Below are 18,377 nucleotides of genomic sequence, written 5' to 3' on the forward strand. Positions count from 1 at the left end.
GAGAGTCAAGAATTGTTCACCTCCTAGAACAGTATTCTCGCACTAAAGAGACGATAAGATAGATATTCACTGCTTATTCCAATAATAACAATTTTTCAGCAATCACATTTGGTTCCAACACAACTGTCTAACCTATTTCTATTGTCCCTTTTTCCTTTTTTTCCCACATCTGATCTAGTCTTCAGAATAGCTTCATTTTCTTGGAACATTGCTAAGGGGAGGGGGGTCAATTACACTGGCTTCTGTTCATGTTTTGTTCTAAAACGTCAAGGACAAAGTTGAACTCGTGGGTTTTAGTGCGTGAAAAGGGGAGGTGTCCTAACAACTTATGGCCAGGATTGTAGGTTTACACTAGAGGAAATTGTTCCGGATTCATAATGAATCCGAAACATTTTAGTGCCGGATTGATTTTGCCATTTACACAAAAATGGATGAATCCGAAATAAAAACTCCCAGGTTTGGTCGTGTCTCCAGGGATTTTGAATCGGGAATTTAAAGTGGGAACTTTGAATCCGAAAACTTTTGAATCCGGAGAGTTTTGTCCTGTAAACAATTTTCTCTCGAATCCGGATATTTTTCCGCCTGTGATCTTTTGAGTTTGCGGTGGAACAAAAATGGTGGATTACATGATCCAGTTGTAGTCGAGTCGTAGGCACATTGATGGCCATTTGATGGCAGTCACTGGCTGATTACCTCGGGCTGTTTCAGGTGTAGGTAATCATTTTTACAATGGGTAATGCTATATTGCTCAGAAACCCAATTTATCAACGCAAACAATATTGACGTCCTCAATATTGCGCAGATGACGACGATGGCATGATCGAAAACCTTGACGGTTCTAGATGTTAAGTAAAGACCAGAATAAATGCCTGGACCTGACATGATGGACAACAGTACCATGGTCAGCGAGTTGAAAGAAAACTTCAGACTGTCTCAACCTAACCCTAGCCTTATTTTTGGAGGCATTTTGTTTCTCGTTGTTCAGGTAACAAACTGCTTGTTAACCATTCCATCATGAATGTTCCTGGAGTTATCGTCGTGTGTAAACGGTTAAGAATCCGAATATCCTTTCACTTTAAACCCCTACTAATCCAAATACTCTAAAATTGATGAATCTGGAAACTTTTACGAATCCGGAAGAACTCCTTTAGTGTAAACCTAGTCCTAGATTTACCACTGTAATGTTTATTTGTCTACCAGTGTTATGATCTGCAAATTTCATTTCATTGATCAAACAACCAAAGTAGAAAAGATGGATTTTTCCCAGTATGATTGAAACTTAAACGCAATTTCTTCCTCGGCTAATTCAATTCAAGAAATTCCAGATTTTCTAGCTGAGTTTGAGCATATTGTGTAGGTACAAATTTTCTACACAGCTAGAAGAGCTGAGATGCCGTCACGCAGTCAGTAGTTTATAGAATTTATGGTATTTCCACTTGACTTTATTTGTCAGTCAATGATTCAATTGCCATAAACCATAGAGGATTGGTTAAGTGTATCTCTAAAACTGCCACTGAATTCCCTTGCAACACATTGTAAAATTTTGCGCGTCAGTTTGATCTCTTTTCAGGTTCAAAACTGACTTTGATTTATTTTATTTTTCACTCAGTCATACCACAAAGACCTGAACTGAATATAAAATCCATTGAAAGATTCTCAAGTAGATGTTCTGGGGAGCGCGAAGCAATCAAATATTCGGAAAATTCAGCAAAACCGGAAGTAGATTTTGAGCCCAATCAGGGCGAAATCGTTTTTGGCATATTTCTACCAAAGAAGGCTGTATTAGCAGAAACTAACTATGGTCCGTTTCTATTCTTACTAGGACCTATCTATGAACAAAGTACAAGCGAAATCAATTTTTCGACTTGTACCATTGATAGGCGATTTATGTCAATTTTTATACGCATTCACTCTTATGAGACTTCCGGTAACAGCCTGATTTGGTGTATTAGGGGCAGTTTTGTGCCCTGTCAATGCAAGGCTCACATTCGAAAAGTCAACTTCAACTCTACATTGATAAATAGCTAAATATTTCAATTGCCTTCTAACACACTCAACACTAATACCTTTGTTCAATATAATACAATGTTTCACTGTAAATAAAAGAAATCAAATTAACTTACCTGACCAAGACTTTTCACATATAGTCTGTGGATATATCAACATAAGATATAATAAGACTCAACTTCAGCTTTCTGTTTACTTAAACATAAAGTGTGTGTCTGAGGTATTCTAATAAAATTATGTGCAATCTTATTGTTTACTTACCCTTAAAAACAGAAGCAATGAAAGCAACGAGTCCACTGCATCTGTCTTGTAAACAACGTCATGATCAACTAGTGTATTAAAAACTGTTGGGAAGTAGAAAATAGAAAAAAATAGCAAGCTGAAAGTCACTTGAATCTGTAGTGAAAAGCATTTAATATGCACTTTGTTAAATACTTATTATTTACTATAGTATGCATCTAACTTTTCCACTAATCAGGAGTTGTTGAACTCTTCTATTGCTCAACTATTATCCAAAGAATCATGAACTGTACCCCTCTAAAGCTCTACAATTTAGTTAGAACTGTGTGTGAATTATGCAATAATTATACCCCTCCATGGTTCTATGTTTAGTCGTTTCTTTATCTGCTCTATGAACTGTATTCTTCTATAACCAAAAGCTAAACTCATTGCTTCATCTGTTGTATATTAAACTGTGTTCCTCTGTTTCCACATTTTAGTCATAGTACATTTTCTCTGCTTTACAAACTACTTTTCTATCCCTCAATGTTTCAGTGACAACATCCTCTACTTTAAAAACAGAACACTCCTACTGATCTAACTGAATTCTTGTCTTGATACTGATCATATAATTTTGTTACTTATTGTTCCATCATGTTACTAATCATTTCATCTTGATACTGATTATTCCAGACAACGAATCAATGACATCAGCTGATTAATCAAATACAAAACATTTTGCGGAGCACCAATTACTCATTGATCCATTGATTGCTCATTGATGCCATTGATTATCCACTGATTAGTCATTGGCTGCCTCTGTAATTATCATCCAGATAAAATTCTCCAATCTCCAGATATTGGTGCTTGAAGCATTGTTCAAGAAATCAAGATACTCATCACCAGGTGTAATAGACGAATTTGTGAAACTGAATAAACTTGATTCAAGAACAGTAAAAGTTTGATTCAGCAACATAAGATACAGAGGCTGCAGCAAAGAATCCAGCAGATCATCAGCAGGAAATAACATTGTTGAGATTAATTAAACAGAATACAGTTTGAAATCAACAAAACTTGTTCCATTAATTTCATAATGCAGGATGCCTGAGGCAGACTGTGTCAAAGTTTTGGTTGAGCTTCTTTCTTTTTGTTCTTCTTCTTCGTAGTCACATACACTGTATGCAAATTGACCTTATCTCACAGGACCATGTGGTCTGTGTTTGTTTCAAGTGGGTGTATGTGAAGTTGAAATCACATCTCGTGGAAGAAACATCATTTTAGCCATAAATTTGCTTCAAAAGCTCCCATTTCAGTGAGAGCATGCTCAATAGTTGCCCTAACCATTGCTTTCCTACAATGCCGACTGAGTAGGAATTTAAGATTTTTCAGGCAAACATTCGCTGAGTGGGAATTTGAACTTGCAAATCTTGTACATATTTTTCATAACAAGACTCACCGCTAAGGCAGAGCCCTGTATCACCCATAAATGTAATAAAAACTATAAATGTAATACCAACCATAAGTGTAATAAGAATTAACTATAAATGTAATACTGACCATAAATGTAATAGCTTTTAACCACAAATGTAATAAATCCACCAACCACAATGTAATAAATTTGAACAGAAATTAAATAAATTGAACCATAAATGTAATAAACTGCCTATGACCTCTGAGTCACGGGGCCAAAAACCCTGCCATGTTCTTATTTCGTACATGGTAGTTCCAGGCTCTCAAATAGTCCGAGGTGAACGAAGATGCCTTATTCCCACTCGTTTTTCCCTCACTCGCCCGCTTCCTGGAACAGGCTAAGTATAGGGAGGACTCATTTCCCACAGCACCATTTTGACGCAAAGCCCAAAACCCAAGAAGCCAACATTACTGTCATCCCTGCGAACATTTAGAAAGTACTCACAGTATGAGTATAAAGTCTATATACCAGAGGAGATCTCAAGTGGTCTACAATAAGTGCATTTGAGATGCTGGGAGTTGATGATGTTTTAAGCGCACTTAATTGAAGTGCTGGGAGTTGATAAAGTTTCATACATTTGAAGAAGATTGAGGTTTTTAGAGTTATTTAAAAGGCAAGTGAGAAAATTTGGAGACATCCTGGCTTCAAGCAAAAATAAAACCGAAACAGCCAAGTATTATCCCTTCTGGTTTGAACTTCTACAGTCATTTGTTCTTTTAGAATTCATTTGTCAGGGGTGGTTTGGGTGGCTAGACACCCACCTTTGGACATAAAACGAAGGCATATCTCGGTTTTCTTAGTCCCTCTTAAAGACTATTTTTCACATATATGGTTATGATGTTAATACAAACCTGAATCTTTACACAATTCCTTTACGTATTAGTTGCCATTGTTGAGTTCACGTTGTAATAAACTAGACTAGGACAAATTCCAAGAAAGCCTGCTATTTTAAAATTCTGTCGGCAAACTCAAGGAAAGGTGGTAAACACACTTTCTAAGTTGAAAATTATTCGCTGAACACAAAAAAATTGTTTACCAGGCCTGATTTTGAGTTTTTAAGGTTACAGTATACCTTCGGATCTGCAACTTTCTTCAAATTTGGATTTTTGGGTCAAAGTAGTGGTTGAAGAATAATCTCTAATTTCTGAAAAAAATTTTTGAAAAAGGCTAAACATTGGTGGAGAAATGGCGGTTTTATGTTTTCACCAGAAGTAAAAGTTTACCTCTTGATTGACAGCCCTATGGTGCGTACGCAATCAACCAAGACGATTTTTGTGGGAATTACCTGGATGTCACAAATTGACTAATCAGTTGATCAGCATTGGTTTTCTGACTACCCAGCATTTTTGGTATTTGGTGTAACTCTATTAAGTTATAAGTAAACATAGACCATGTTTAAAACATGGACCAGTTTGAAAAAGCAAAAACACCAAAGAACGAATGAAAATACATCAATGAGTGAAGAAGCGAAAGTTCGCCACGTGGATGAAGCTATAGCTATCGTATAAGGCGGGCAAAATATTTGTGGTAAGAGAAAAGAAAGGTTCTGTAAAAATTTCGAACTTGACAGCAATAACAGGGATGTTGACAGAGACTCTTCTGACGAGTCTGATATTGACGAATCATCCATGCACAGTTGACCACACACAGTTGCTCCCCGCGCTTTCTTTTGTCTGTTTTCTCCGCTCAGCAACTCTAGCGCTCGTATCCTTTTTAGTCTTCCCCATTTTGCCAGACCAGCTTCAAGAAAAACCGAGCTACAGAAAAATTATCTCTGCATCTTCAGTGCCTTGAGCGCATTGCAAAACACAATTCAAGGGTTTTTTAGCCATCCGCACGTAAATTTCACCAGGAGGTTAATGGTAGTAAACTTTTGCAATTCCCTGCATTGATTGGCTCAGTTATCTGAGAACCCAGTTGAAGGCGTTTGTGGGTGGAGTTTGTTTGCAAAGCAGAAGATTTTTCTTAGCGCTGTTTTATCGAATAAGTTTTTTCACTTGAAGCAGACACTTTAAAGAGTTATAACTCAAAGGGAATTTGTTCAATTGCCCTCAAATTTGGACAGTAGCTAGTTTAACATATGAACTACAAAAGACTGTCTGGGAATTGTTAATTTCGAAATACTTTTACTTCGAGAGTGACTCTTGTGCGATCACTCCACATTTTTTCAATCCTATTTCAAAAATGTTCTGTAACCTTTTACTGCAATTGAATAGCCAAAACAGAGACACGTTTTTTAAGCACTGTGGGCCCTGAAACCGAGGAAAAAATTGAATTGGCGAAAAACGAAATTCGCTTTGACTTGTAGCTTTCAAAAGGTGAAAGGGTGCTCGCATTTAGTGGTCGTGAAAAATTCGACAATTCATTTTATTCCAGAATTCTTGGTATAGTTTGATAGCCAGCTCTATAAGCTTTAATTTGATAGAGGGGTTTAGGTATCTACAGCTTAAACTGCACGTGCTACATTGCTTGCACGTGAGACATCCCTGAAGGTATACTGTAACCTTAACTGTGAAATCGCAGCATGAAACCGAGGCAAAACTGTTTTCCATTTTTCGAAGTTAGTTTTGAATCCAAATATTTTTTAAAATCAGCTTACTATAAATATTTCACTAGTAAAAAAGCACAAATTGATGGTGGATGCTTTAATTACACATTATATCGAAACCATTTCGTCTCCAGAGGTCATTTATGCACACTGCAACTGCAAGGATATGTCCACTTCAAGAAATAGACATGTTTTTCTTATTATTATATAGTAAAGCTTTTAACAAATGAACTTTGTTTCTTGGCCCTCTAGGGTTGTGATTTAATGGTTGAAGAATCTAAAGGCTAATACTACGCAATAAAATGAAAGTGGCAATTTTAAACACACAGACAAACCCATGCTTTGAGCTTTGACTCTGATCGAAAACATAATTCAGCGATGAGTGTTAGAATATTGGTTTTGCAAATGAATCAAATTTGAATTAAAAATGAAAATTAAGGTACTTGGACTTAAAAAAGAGAAACCTTACTAAGTTCTGGTTGAGAATAAAAGACATTTCCATTCAAGGAAATCTAACTTCATTCACAAGTTTCAATTGGTAAAGCTTTTTATCCTGTGCTGCAGTCCCAGTCCCAGTAAACTTGCTTGGCTGCTAAATCGAGCTGGTAACTCAGAGAGCTCCATGGCAGGTTGTGTTGAGAGATTGCATGATTAAAATAATGGAAAAACGGCGAGTTTAAAGCGATCTGCCCCTCCTGTTTCGTTTGGTGAGTGCATTATATGCCAGGAGTCAAAAAAAGATGTCCTGTTCAGTGCAACAGAGCAGGGCTTGCATTCATTGAAGGAATCATCTGAAGAGCGACGAAAATTAAGAGACACCATCAACACGGAAACAATCGACAGGATATTGAGTGCAGTTGAGAGAAAGAAAGCTGAGGAACTGCACTGGCACAAGAACTGCTATACTGATAAGGGTAAGATAGGTAGATAAAGAAAATTTCTTGATTCAAGACTCAAGATTCAAGATTTCAAGACTCTGGGCTACCAAACATCTGGATTGAGAGCGGTTTCTTAGGTCCATGAACTGTGGAGTGCACACTTGCAGGTTAAGACTACAACAAAGGTCCTTGAGTTCACAAGATCACTCTTCAGGTGATGTGACAACGGCTTCTGCCACAACTTTTGGTCTATTTGGAAGAGAAGGACAATGAACTGAAACAAAGTCTCGAGAAGTCCATTCAGTCAAACAAAGGAGGATTACAGGTGGCAGTACATGGTCTGCATCCTTCTGCTCTTTGTCAGAGCTCAACTGGGTTGTGAAAGGCTCTTCTCAACAATTTAATTGGCTAGATCCGGATCAAGATCAGGAGTGGCTCAATGGTACCAGAAAGAGGGGTGGTGGGATAGTTGGCATAACAGCAGCACTGTGTAAATGGACACTGTCATAGAACCTCCTAGCACATATTGCTGTATTAACAAAGAAGATGTTCCATGTTGCCAACGATGATCAGATTGCATGCAACGAGTCCAACCCATCAAGGAAACTGCGAGATAATTCTGATGAGAAGAAAGTTATCGTTTTGCTCCTTCAAGCGAATGTTTTCAACATCAACAATCAGGCAACAATCCCTGAAAGGTTGCAGAACGTGGTGACCAAAGACATGGCAACGACACGGATAGAAGAGTCCCTACTTAACGCAAACAGTCTTGGCCAGGAGGAGCTGATCACCTTTGTGAAGGAAAGACTTAGGGCGCCAAGAGAAGATGGGCATCATCAGAAGTTCTGGGACCCTCTCCCTAAAAATAGGCTCCCACATTTTCAACCCTTTATGAAGTCAAAAAGAACGATTTTGAAAAGTGTGCGGCCATCAAAGCCGACAGAAACACCCTTCAGTGCATCATTACAGCATATGATGACAGTAAAAGAGTAGATTTGCCTCAAATCCTCAGCCATGAACTAATGGCAGTTCTCCTTGCCATCTTTGATGCTGGTAGTCAGCTGCACACTGTACATAAATCGGTCATGATGGAAGTTTTCAGTAATGGTACAGAACATCCTCGGGTCACATCAATCGCAGGGAGATTGACGCTAGTAGTAGATGATCAAGCACTGGTAATGGCACTAGGAAGACCTTCAGATTGCAACACATTCAACGATCTCATTGATAAATAATTTGTGAAAGCTGTTTTTGTCTCTGGAAAAGACTTTCACTGAATAGACGTGACATTTGACAGATACAGGGCAACATCGATCAAGTGTGCGACTAGAAAGAAGCGTTCTTGAGGCCATGCACCAATTCAAAGAATTATTGAAGATGGCTCAGTACCGCTACCCAAGTCCTGGTCCAACTTCGTGGCTCTCAATGAAAACAAGGCAGATCTAGCACGTTTCTTATCAGATAAACTTCTTGCAGGAGCCCCAGTGGATAAGATCATCACTGTTGGTGGTGGATTCGAAGAGGAAGATGCAGTCAAGTGTTCCAGCCCGAACATTGACATCAGAGCACTTAAAGGTTTCCATGAAGAGGAGGACACTCAAATGATTCTACACTGTGCACACTCAGATGCAGAATTCCTTGCAGTCTCGTGTCAAGACACGGATGTTTTCTTAGTTTCACACCTGGGCAAAATAGGCAGTTGTGGATGAGTGCTGGGACATGAAAGAACCCCAAGTATCTGCTAATCCACACGATTCGTGAACGTCTGAACCAACCAATTCCTGAAGTAGAAACCATTCTCTCCTTTCATGCAATAACAGGGTGCGATATGGTCTCCTACTTTGCTGGCCACAGCAAGAAAACATTGTGGAAGAAGTTCACAGAACACCACATGCTGCTGAGAAACCTAGGATATGGTGACAATGACGTCTGCTGAGAAGTTCATCTGCAGGGTATATAATGTTGCTGATGCTGAGAGCTGCAATGAAGCATGCACAACGTTATTTTCTAGATGCCGGTCACCAGAAGCTCTTCCCCCGATGAGTGATGCAGCACGACTGCATATCAGAAGGTCTCACTTCCAAGCAATTATATGGAAGCAAGCCCATCTGACAAACCCTACCCTTCCACTTCCAGAGACTATGGGCTGGTCAAGACTGAATGACAAGCTCATACCCAAGTCGATGTCTCTTACCTTTGTACCTGAAAGCTGTGATGAGATGGTAAACTGTGGCTGCAAATCAGGATGCAACACAATGAAGTGTAGCCACCAGAATGTAGGACTACCATGCACTGGAGCATGCAAATGCAGAAGTACTAAAGACGCCTGCTGCCAAAATGTCCTAATGATGACACTGTTGAAAACCAAGGGCAATGAATGGTACAGTATTGTTAAATTGTTTGGCATCTTTTAATATCTTTTTAAAATCAGGTCTATTCCAACAGCTGATCTGAAATTTGGTCTCTGCTTCTATAGAACATATTTCAAATATCAAGAATGTTCTGTTGCTACTGCAGAGAGTTTCATCAGATTCTGACATCAGAGATGCTGCATCTGTCTGCTATCTGAAGGATTTCATGGCATTCAGATTATTTTTAGGATGTTCAGACGAGGTTCAAAACTAACTTCCTTAAGCAAAATCTTTCATGGATTTTAAGATGCCTTCCAACTCATCCATGTGCTACTGTATTTGTAAAGAATGAAAGAAATTGTAGGTTGCAACCGTTTTTTTCTTGCTTTGAAAACTTATGTGAATCTCCTTCTACTTCTTACTTAACTTAATCAGCAAATAGCTTCTAGCCTCATTTTCAAGAGTCATGTGAACAGAAAATCATGTGATTACCGTGTAATAGAGACAGAGTCCTTGATAAACATACTCTTAAAATTCGAACCCCAGATTTAGTTCAGAGCTAGAATGAGCTTGTACAGCCTCAAGCCAGCTTCTTGGAACTGACTGGAACTGGAAATTCGATTATAACACACTACGTTATGATATCCTAGAGAAATACACCTGTTTTTCTGGCAACAAATCAGACGTTGTGGTAGGATTTGTACCTTTTTGTGGAATTAAGACAATTAGGAGAAGTTAGGATTAACTTTTTCTCAGAAAATTTGTAAGTTGCTTCATTAAAATTCTAGATCATATAAAGACAAGACATAATGTATAAAAACAGGTAAAGGAACGAATTGGGACTTCGAGACCCTTAGCCTTGTGAAAACTGGACTGAGATGCACATAACCGCTAAAAAACAAGACTGCGCGACCCATGAAATTCTACTAAAATTTTATGACCCACAGTTTTTGAAGGACCATTCGCCGCCCCTAAAATGGCAGAACCAAACTTGGTAAACAAGAGTTTCGTGTTCAGCGCATAATTTTCATCTAGAAAAGTGTGTTTCCCAACTTTTCCTCAAATTTGCCAACAGAAGTCCACTTTTGCAAAAGTTGTCCTAGTCTAAATCAGGTTTTGTTCTATAGTTTTGTTTAGTGGTTTATCCTTATATGGCCCATGTTGCTGATAGGATATCAAATATATCCACCCTGGTTCCAAAGAAATATACCTGGACTACAACTTTGGCCAAAGCACAGTGATTCCTTTAATTTAAAATAGTTCCACTTCCCCCATACCCTTGACTGAGTACAAAACAGAGACATCCACGAGAAATTTCATATTAAAACAGGCTTTTTCTCTTTAAGGTGATGTTTGACTGGAATTCTACCTCTTTTTTTCTCTCTTGCAAACACCTCAAGTGCAATTATTTTAGACCACTTGAGACCTCTTCTGGTACATAGACTTAATGATTTCTAAATGTTCGCAAGGACAGTAATGATGCCTTGTCGAGTTTTGGCCTCTTCACTTTGACGCAACAGAAACAATGTTGACAATGTTTATGCTCTTACTACCACATGCATACAAATTCGAATGCAAACCACATTCTATAATCTTTTAGTTGATGAAAATACAACTACAAAACGGAATGTTAGCATTTTCTGTTTGGATTTAATTCTACCATTCAATGTTGAGGGCACTAGTACATCAACCAAAGTATCCCATGTGAAAGACTTTACACTTTACACTTCTTGTTGTGGATTTTATGAATTTTATGCCATTCGAAGACCCCTGATGACTAATTAAGACATCACTGGCTAAAACTTTTGTGGAACAACAATTGCTCATCAATTACTCATCGAGTATATTTGGTAATACTCAATGAGTAATAACCAGCTGATTACTCATTGATTACCGACTGATTAATCATTACTGTCATAGATTAGTTACGTCTGCATTATTCCATCCCATTGAGCCTGGTTCACACTAATGAACAGTTTTCGATTGAGTGTTATAGATACAAAACCAAAGTAATCACTCTAGCTAATCACAAAGGACACCGACAATAACAGGTAATTACAGGTAGCTGACGTGAAGCATGGAAAAATGTGTTCAAATGAGTTGCGATGGGTTTTGGTTTTACTCCTTATTGGATGAAAAAGTGAAGCACATTTTTTTAAGCCAATCGTGTAACACAGTGACACAAAACCAATTACTTTTCAACACTCAAATGAAAACTGCTCTCACTCCAATCATGTCGGTAATGTGAACATCCTAATAAAAACTTTAAAAATGGAGGAAGAAACACTTGTTGCATTTCAGATAATTTTGTTTCTTTTCTTCAATGTTATGGCATCATAAAAAAAAACAAAAACAAAAGGAAAAATGTTGCAGGAAAAGAGTGGATGAACCTGATCTTATGACAAGAGGATAAGAGAAGACATGGCCAGTACCACAACCTCCTTGGAGGGCTTTATTTGGGTAATCAAGAATATTATTTCAGGAAATCAGAATTAACATTCCTCATCACACTTGACAGATGCTGACATTTAAAACTCAGTGCTCATGGCAACCTGGGTTTGACCATTCTTGTGTTGCTTTCTTTGATTTGTAATTTCTTGTTGTTATGAAGATGATGTTCACACTTGTTTTAACACAAAAATGGTATCATAATGACAGAGACATAGCGACGTGAGGAAAAGGACATTTTTCTTCTTATATCATTACGTGTGTGCTCATGGAATTATGTTGCTATTATGTCCTTATATCAGGATGGTCACACTGCCAACATAACAAAATAACATCCTCCTTATGTCATTATGCTTGTCATTATGTTGTTATGTCACAAGTGTGAGCCGGGCTTAACTAACTATGGTTAAGTTCAAGGCTGCTAATGCGCGCCCAGTTGCCTGAGGTGCCTAAGTTACAAGTGCAGGTGACTAAAGTTTTGTTCAAGAAGCCCGAGTGGGCACCTAAACATGGAGTTTTCATTCCAATCTAATCTCCCTGATGACTTCAATCTTGTCATGAAATTGGTGAAAAATAATTACCCAGGCAGTGAGGCCTGGGTTTAAATTTCAGCTCCGCTTTTTTTTTCCTCATTCAGTCACAAATCACCATTCTGATGCAATAAAAAATTATTTATTCAGAAACCATTTAGTGGATAAAGTCAAGAAATTGTGATGTTATGGGAGATTAAAGTAGTATATAGGGGATTAACCAAATACCATTTTGCAGAGGGAGCCTTATTTCACCTTATCGCAGCCCCCACCATCAAGACCGGCCCTCACAAGCTCGGGCCGGTTGAACCTGGGGGCTGCAAAACGTTGAAATTCAGCTCCCTCTTTGAAATAGTATTTGGTTAATCCCCTATATACTACTTACAAAAGGGAAGGGAGAGACACCAATTAGAAATGCGCAAGCCCGTTGTTATATCGCCTGAGCCGGGATGACTCGAGCGCCAAACAAGTGCAGGTGGCTGATGCGGGGCCAGAAAGAAAGCTGCGGAAAGCGTTGTTACGGGGTGTATTGCAGGCAGCACAACTACCAGCTGAAAAAAGGAATGAAAAAGCCAGAGCCTTGCAGAGGCTGCGGAGTCGGCCTTCTATGCGACTACCGTCTCTGCAAGCCCTGTGGTGGTAATGCGCTAAAACGTCTTATCCGCAAGCGCAAAAAAGCAAAAAAATTTTTCGAACATGTTCTGCTCGAGCTGAAAGAAACACATCAGTTAAAGAAATGACACCTTGGGTTATAACACAAGGAACTCTGGCTTCCAACAACCAAGAAAGACTGGAAGAAGAACTCGCAAAATTAGATCCCGCGGTATTGCGTTATTTCGATCAACTTCTTGCAGAGAACGCGCCAGTGGTAACAAAGGTTGGCCAGAACGTGCTGGAAGAACCAATTTCTCAGGAAACGCAGGCGCATCTGCAAAAGCCACTACTTCCGAAGCCTTACCAGCCAAGAGCCCCTCCACACCAAAGAAAGTCAAGAAAAACGCAGGAGCTTCTGAGGGAGTATGACCCCTTCCCTGCACGGAAAATCAGAACAGTGACAGACTACCAGAAGACTCTGGATCTGTTCGACGATGCAGAGAACGAAGGGGAAGAGAGTACAGGCCAGCGTTTCATTCGATGGCGCTTCATCAGAGGTCTGGGGAGAAACCTAACACCGGACTTAATGGCGAAGATACGCGAAAGAGTAAGCGCGTCGTTCTATCTGAGGCACGTTTTCGCGTACCAGTTGCGCAACATTGAGGATGGAACGGTGATCGTGTACTACTCGAACCCCAGGGGCTCACAGTGGTTTAACAAACTGGAAGACGCGGAAAAATGGTTTATCACCCAAGAAGAACTGCGTCTCGACAATGAAAGAGTTGAAAGGCCCAGCACGAAGTGGGTTTTTGAAAACTTTTTCAACGTTGACGTGAAGGTTGTGCTTGACAGGCAGCTGTTGGTGGGAACAGGGCCTTTGCCTGACTGGCTGCGCAACCTTGCCCATAGCCAGTCGATGGTATCTTTGGACGTGTATAACGACAACCTGTGCCTATGGAGGTGTCTCGCTGTGCACCAAGGGGCGCGCACATATCGTTGCACAAAAGAAGCCCGAAGAATGGCTCAGAGTTTCTATAAGCTCGAAGCTATTCCACCAAACTTCAAAAAAACGTCTCTACATGAGTTGGACAAGGTGGAAGCCCATCTGAACAAGGGTTCGCCCATCTCATCTCTGCTCGGAATACGTGTCTATGAGCCTGAGCGTTTGGTAGGAGGTGAAGTGGTATGGCATCTCAGAATAAACCCAAACCCCAAACTCAAAAAGATTGTGACAATAGGTGTCTACGAAGGCCACGCTTTCTTGATAAAAGACATCACAAAGCTGGCGAAAACCTCTGCCTGCGTGCACTGCGGGCAGAGGTTCACACAATCTTGTCATCTGCAACGCCACCATCAAACCTGCAGCACAGGAAAAACGGTAATCTTTTGCCCAGAGACAAAAGTGGAAGCGCCCCTGACGTCCTTCGAGAAAGTGATGTACCCACCAAAGGGCTCAGCATCCGTTCAATCGATTCTGTGGCTGGAGCGAGAAGCAAAGTGCCGGGGAATGGGGGTGAGAGATGGCTTCCGCGAGGAAACGGAAAAATGAAGGCCTCTCCTGTTGACGGGTACAACCACGAAACGAGGACAGTGTTCCAATACCACGGCTGCCCCTTCCACGAATGCCCAAAATGTTACCTGCGCTATCAAGAACAAATGATTCTGAATGGCAGGAAAACGGCCGAAGAACTGTACCAAGCCACCTTGAACCGCACAGCAGTTCTGCGGAAGATGGGCTACGAAGTAATCGAAGCGTGGTCTTGCGAAGTTGGGATTCTGAAGGGGGAACTCCCGAAGAAGGAAACGAAAACGTACCCGCTGTGATAATCTATGTTTTCCAGTCATATGGCGACAAAAACTACCGAAAAGAGCCGACAGGAACATTGACGATCAAAAACGCCCACATCCCGATCTCGGTCAGCATCGGCGACACCCTCGAAAGAGAGCCCACCCCCATTTGCGAAAGAGACCCCGCGGAGTTGGTCCGAAAGTTCATGAAAGAGCTGGAGAGACGCGGGAAAAACATCCAGGACCAGGTGCGCGCGGAGTTCGTTCCAGAAGATGTGCACCTGCTGCCGAAAGAGCAGCAACAAAACATTTACGAATGGTGCGACCAGGTACCGATATTGGGGTTCAACTCGGGCACCTATGACCTCAATCTGATCAAAAACTACTTTGCCGGCGTTCTCACCGAGGAAGAAAAGAAGATCAGGGTCGCGAAAAAGGGGAACAAAATCATGTTCTTGCTAACAAGAGGGCCCGTTTCCTCTACATCATCAACTATCTGGGACCGGGGACGCGCTATGATAAATGGGTGAAAGCTTACGGATGCAAGACAGTGAAATCATGGTTCACCTACGAATAGTTCGACACCTATGAAAAGCTGGATTACCCCGGGCTCCCTGAATACAAGGCCTGGTATTCGAAGCTGAAGGGTGGCTACGTTCTAACGCGGGAAGAGTGGGAGGGGTGCAAGCGGCTGTTCAAAGAAAAGGGCATGCACACCTTCGAAGACTGCCTGCTTTATTACAACAATCTTGATGTGGAGCCGGGCCTCGAGGCGCTCAAAAAGATGAGAAACTTTTACACCGAAAAGGGAATCGACATTCTGAAAGACATGGTGGGCATGCCAGGGATCAGTTTTCACTATTTGCTCCGCGGGGCAATGGAGCGCGGCACAGACCTTTACAGCCCTGGCAGAGAGGCTTACGAAATGCTCAAATGGGCAGTTGTTGGTGGACCCAGCCTGGTTTTCACAAGACGGCACCAAGCCGGTGTGACAGGGATAAGGTCACATCAGTTCGAAGAACCGCGTCTTTGTAAAAAGATTCTCGGTTTCGATGCCAGCGCTCTCTATCTCTCGACCTTTCTCAGAGAAATGCCTTGCAGGAAGGAGGTCGTGCACTACGACGATGACCGCCAAGCGGAAGCGGCCGAAGTTCTGATTCGCCAGTTTAAAGCCGGGGAGTGGTTCGGCTTCGCTGAAGTTCGCATACAGATCCTGGAACGTTTGCGGCCAATGTTCGAGGAAATGTGTCCTTTCTTTCACAACAAACATGTTCCCGCCGAAGCTGTGCCGGAACACATGAAAGAGTATTTGGCGAGAACGGGCAGACAGCGCGGAGACGGGAGAAAGCTTGTAGGCGCTCTGTCTGCAGAACGGATGCTGGTGTACGCCCCTCTGCTGCGGTGGTACGTGATCAATGGGGCGGTTGTCACAAAGGTTTCCAGGGCAATCGACTACGAAGTGGGCAAGATCTTCACCTGGTTCGTGGAGCAGGTGACGGAGGCGCACCAGACAGGAGACACGGACAGAAGCAAGGCGCTCCTCGCCGAAGTGTTCAAACTGGCGCTTACGGGAAACTGATCGAAGCGCTGGATCGGCAAACGAACGTGATATACACGAAAGACGAGAAGGTTGTCGACAGAGCACTGCGTAGCGCATATTTCGAAGACCTCGACGAGATCGGGCAGGCCTACGAGCTGGAAAGCCGTAAGCCTCGGATTACAATCAGACGGCTGTTCCAGATTGGAATCGCTGTCTATCAGCTGACGAAGCTGCGGATGTTGGAATTCTACTACGACTTTCTCGACAAGTACGTCAACAGAAGAGATTTTGAGCTGATCCAGATGGACACGGACAGCAACTACATGGCGATCTCGGGCGAGCGGCTCAAGGACGTTGTCCGGTCAGAGCTGAAGCAAGAATTCGAGGCAGAAAAAAATTAGTGGCTGTCTTGGGACAACTGGAGCGGCCGCACCCCAGGTCTCTTCAAGTTTGAGTGCGAGGGCAGCCGGATGATCGCGCTCTGCTCGAAGTGTTATTATGTCGACGAAGGAGAGGGCGAAAAAAACAAGTTCAGCACGAAGGGGATGTCAAAGAAGCAGACGAGATCACATGGCAACGTTTTAAGGAAGCGTTGGAAGGCAGTAAGGATATGGCGACCAACAGAGGTTTCAGGATGCGGGACGGCCAGATCGTCACTTACGAGTAGCAGAAGCTGGGGCTGAGTGCTTATTACGACAAGCAGTGGGTGCTGCCCGACGGGATACACACTGAACCAATCGAATATCACATCTAGTTCACGTAGCCAGAGGAAGAGTAGTGTTTGAAGGGACAACGAGCAGTTCTTCACGAACAAAGCCACGCTTCCGCCCGTTGCGCAGATAGTAGAGAACGGGTTGATCCGGTTTGGAAAAAGATCTTTCAATGCTGTAAACTTTCAAAGACCAGATTGGGTCCATTGCTCTTTTCACACCCCCTTCAAGCTCCCCAGGCTCGTAGAGATAACGAACTTCGACAAGAGAGGGGAGAATTTTTTCGCTTTTTCCAACAGGCCTCGAATAAGGTGTCGACGGCCTTGCACAAACGGCTTTTTCTTTGATGGCAATGGCAGGTTTCTTGCCAATAAGGCTTGTGACCTTGTTGTTCAAAGCCGAAACAACTTCTGGAAGTCTTTTCACCCAGGCACTGGACCGCTGGCCCTCAGCGAGAAGCATTTCCACGGCGTACTGGTGCCCGAACAAGCGCTGAGCCAGAGAGCGGTTGAAACGTTCAACAATGGCCTAGTCGCGGTGAATGTCAATGCGCCCGTGCCGGATAAAAGTTTTGTGTTTGTCCATCTCTTTTGTGACAGCGCCCATGAATTCGCGCCGGGGATCAACCTGCATTTCAGGCCATTTGAGAGGCCAGCACTTGTAAATCTTCTGAAAGGCCTGGGCAACCTCATCAGCATCAAAAGTCAGGGGTTTGGCCTCTTTGTAGCGGCTCGCAATGTCAACAACGGTCAGCGCGTATTTGAAAGCTTTGCAGGCCGCGAGGGAGCTTGTCGTGCGGCAGAAAAAGAAGGTCTGCCTGATGGACCTTGCTGGGCGTTGGAACATCGAATTTCCGCCGAGAAATTCGCTTCAGCGCAGGGAGGAATATCTGCCAGAGCGCTTGCCTAATCAACCACGTTTTTGCAGTTTCTTCAGGTACCTTGGCGGCTTCGGCTAATTTTTTGATGGTGGTGATACCTTTCCAGTAGCCCCTGGGGCCGTAGTAAATCTTTGCAAGTTTGGCATCCATATAAGTAAGGCGTAAAAAGTTTAAAGGAACCGGAAGGCTGCGTAGCCCAGAGCGAGAGCGCCGACGCCCACAAATGCGAGTTCCCCGTTTTTCTGCTGCTCGCTTGGCTGGTAGAAATCTGAGAACTTGGGTTCCTTGGGGGTACCATCTGTTCGTCAGGAAGCACCTGGTTGTAGAGTTTGAAAGCATAGTCCGTGTTGGTGAAGTTCTGCTTGGCCTGCTCCTTTGTTTGCGCGTTGGTCGCAATCCAGTCGAGAAGTTGT

General features: G+C 42.1%; 2 protein-coding genes across 10 annotated transcripts in view; both read right to left on the reverse strand.

Annotated features, from left to right (window-relative positions):
- The window catches only part of LOC145462469 (uncharacterized), a 249,957-nt gene that overhangs the window by 108,114 nt on the left and 123,466 nt on the right, over positions 1 to 18,377 (reverse strand). The gene's annotated exons all lie outside the window — the stretch shown is intronic.
- Positions 1 to 18,377, reverse strand: part of LOC145462464 (synaptonemal complex protein 2-like) — a 151,846-nt gene that overhangs the window by 101,935 nt on the left and 31,534 nt on the right. For all 9 annotated transcript variants that reach the window (XR_014041196.1, XR_014041195.1, XM_081445998.1 and 6 more), the window contains exons 4-5: positions 2,269 to 2,351; positions 2,124 to 2,148 (exon numbers count right to left, since the gene is read on the reverse strand). Coding sequence is in view for 7 of the 9 variants with exons in the window: in XM_081445998.1 (XP_081302124.1) it covers positions 2,124 to 2,148; positions 2,269 to 2,351 (108 nt within the window). In the remaining 2 variants the exon portion in view is untranslated. The remainder of the gene's footprint in view (positions 1 to 2,123; positions 2,149 to 2,268; positions 2,352 to 18,377) is intronic.

The sequence above is a fragment of the Orbicella franksi genome, chromosome 12 (assembly GCF_964199315.1).
Source record: "Orbicella franksi chromosome 12, jaOrbFran1.1, whole genome shotgun sequence".
NCBI classification, from domain to species: domain Eukaryota; kingdom Metazoa; phylum Cnidaria; class Anthozoa; order Scleractinia; family Merulinidae; genus Orbicella; species Orbicella franksi.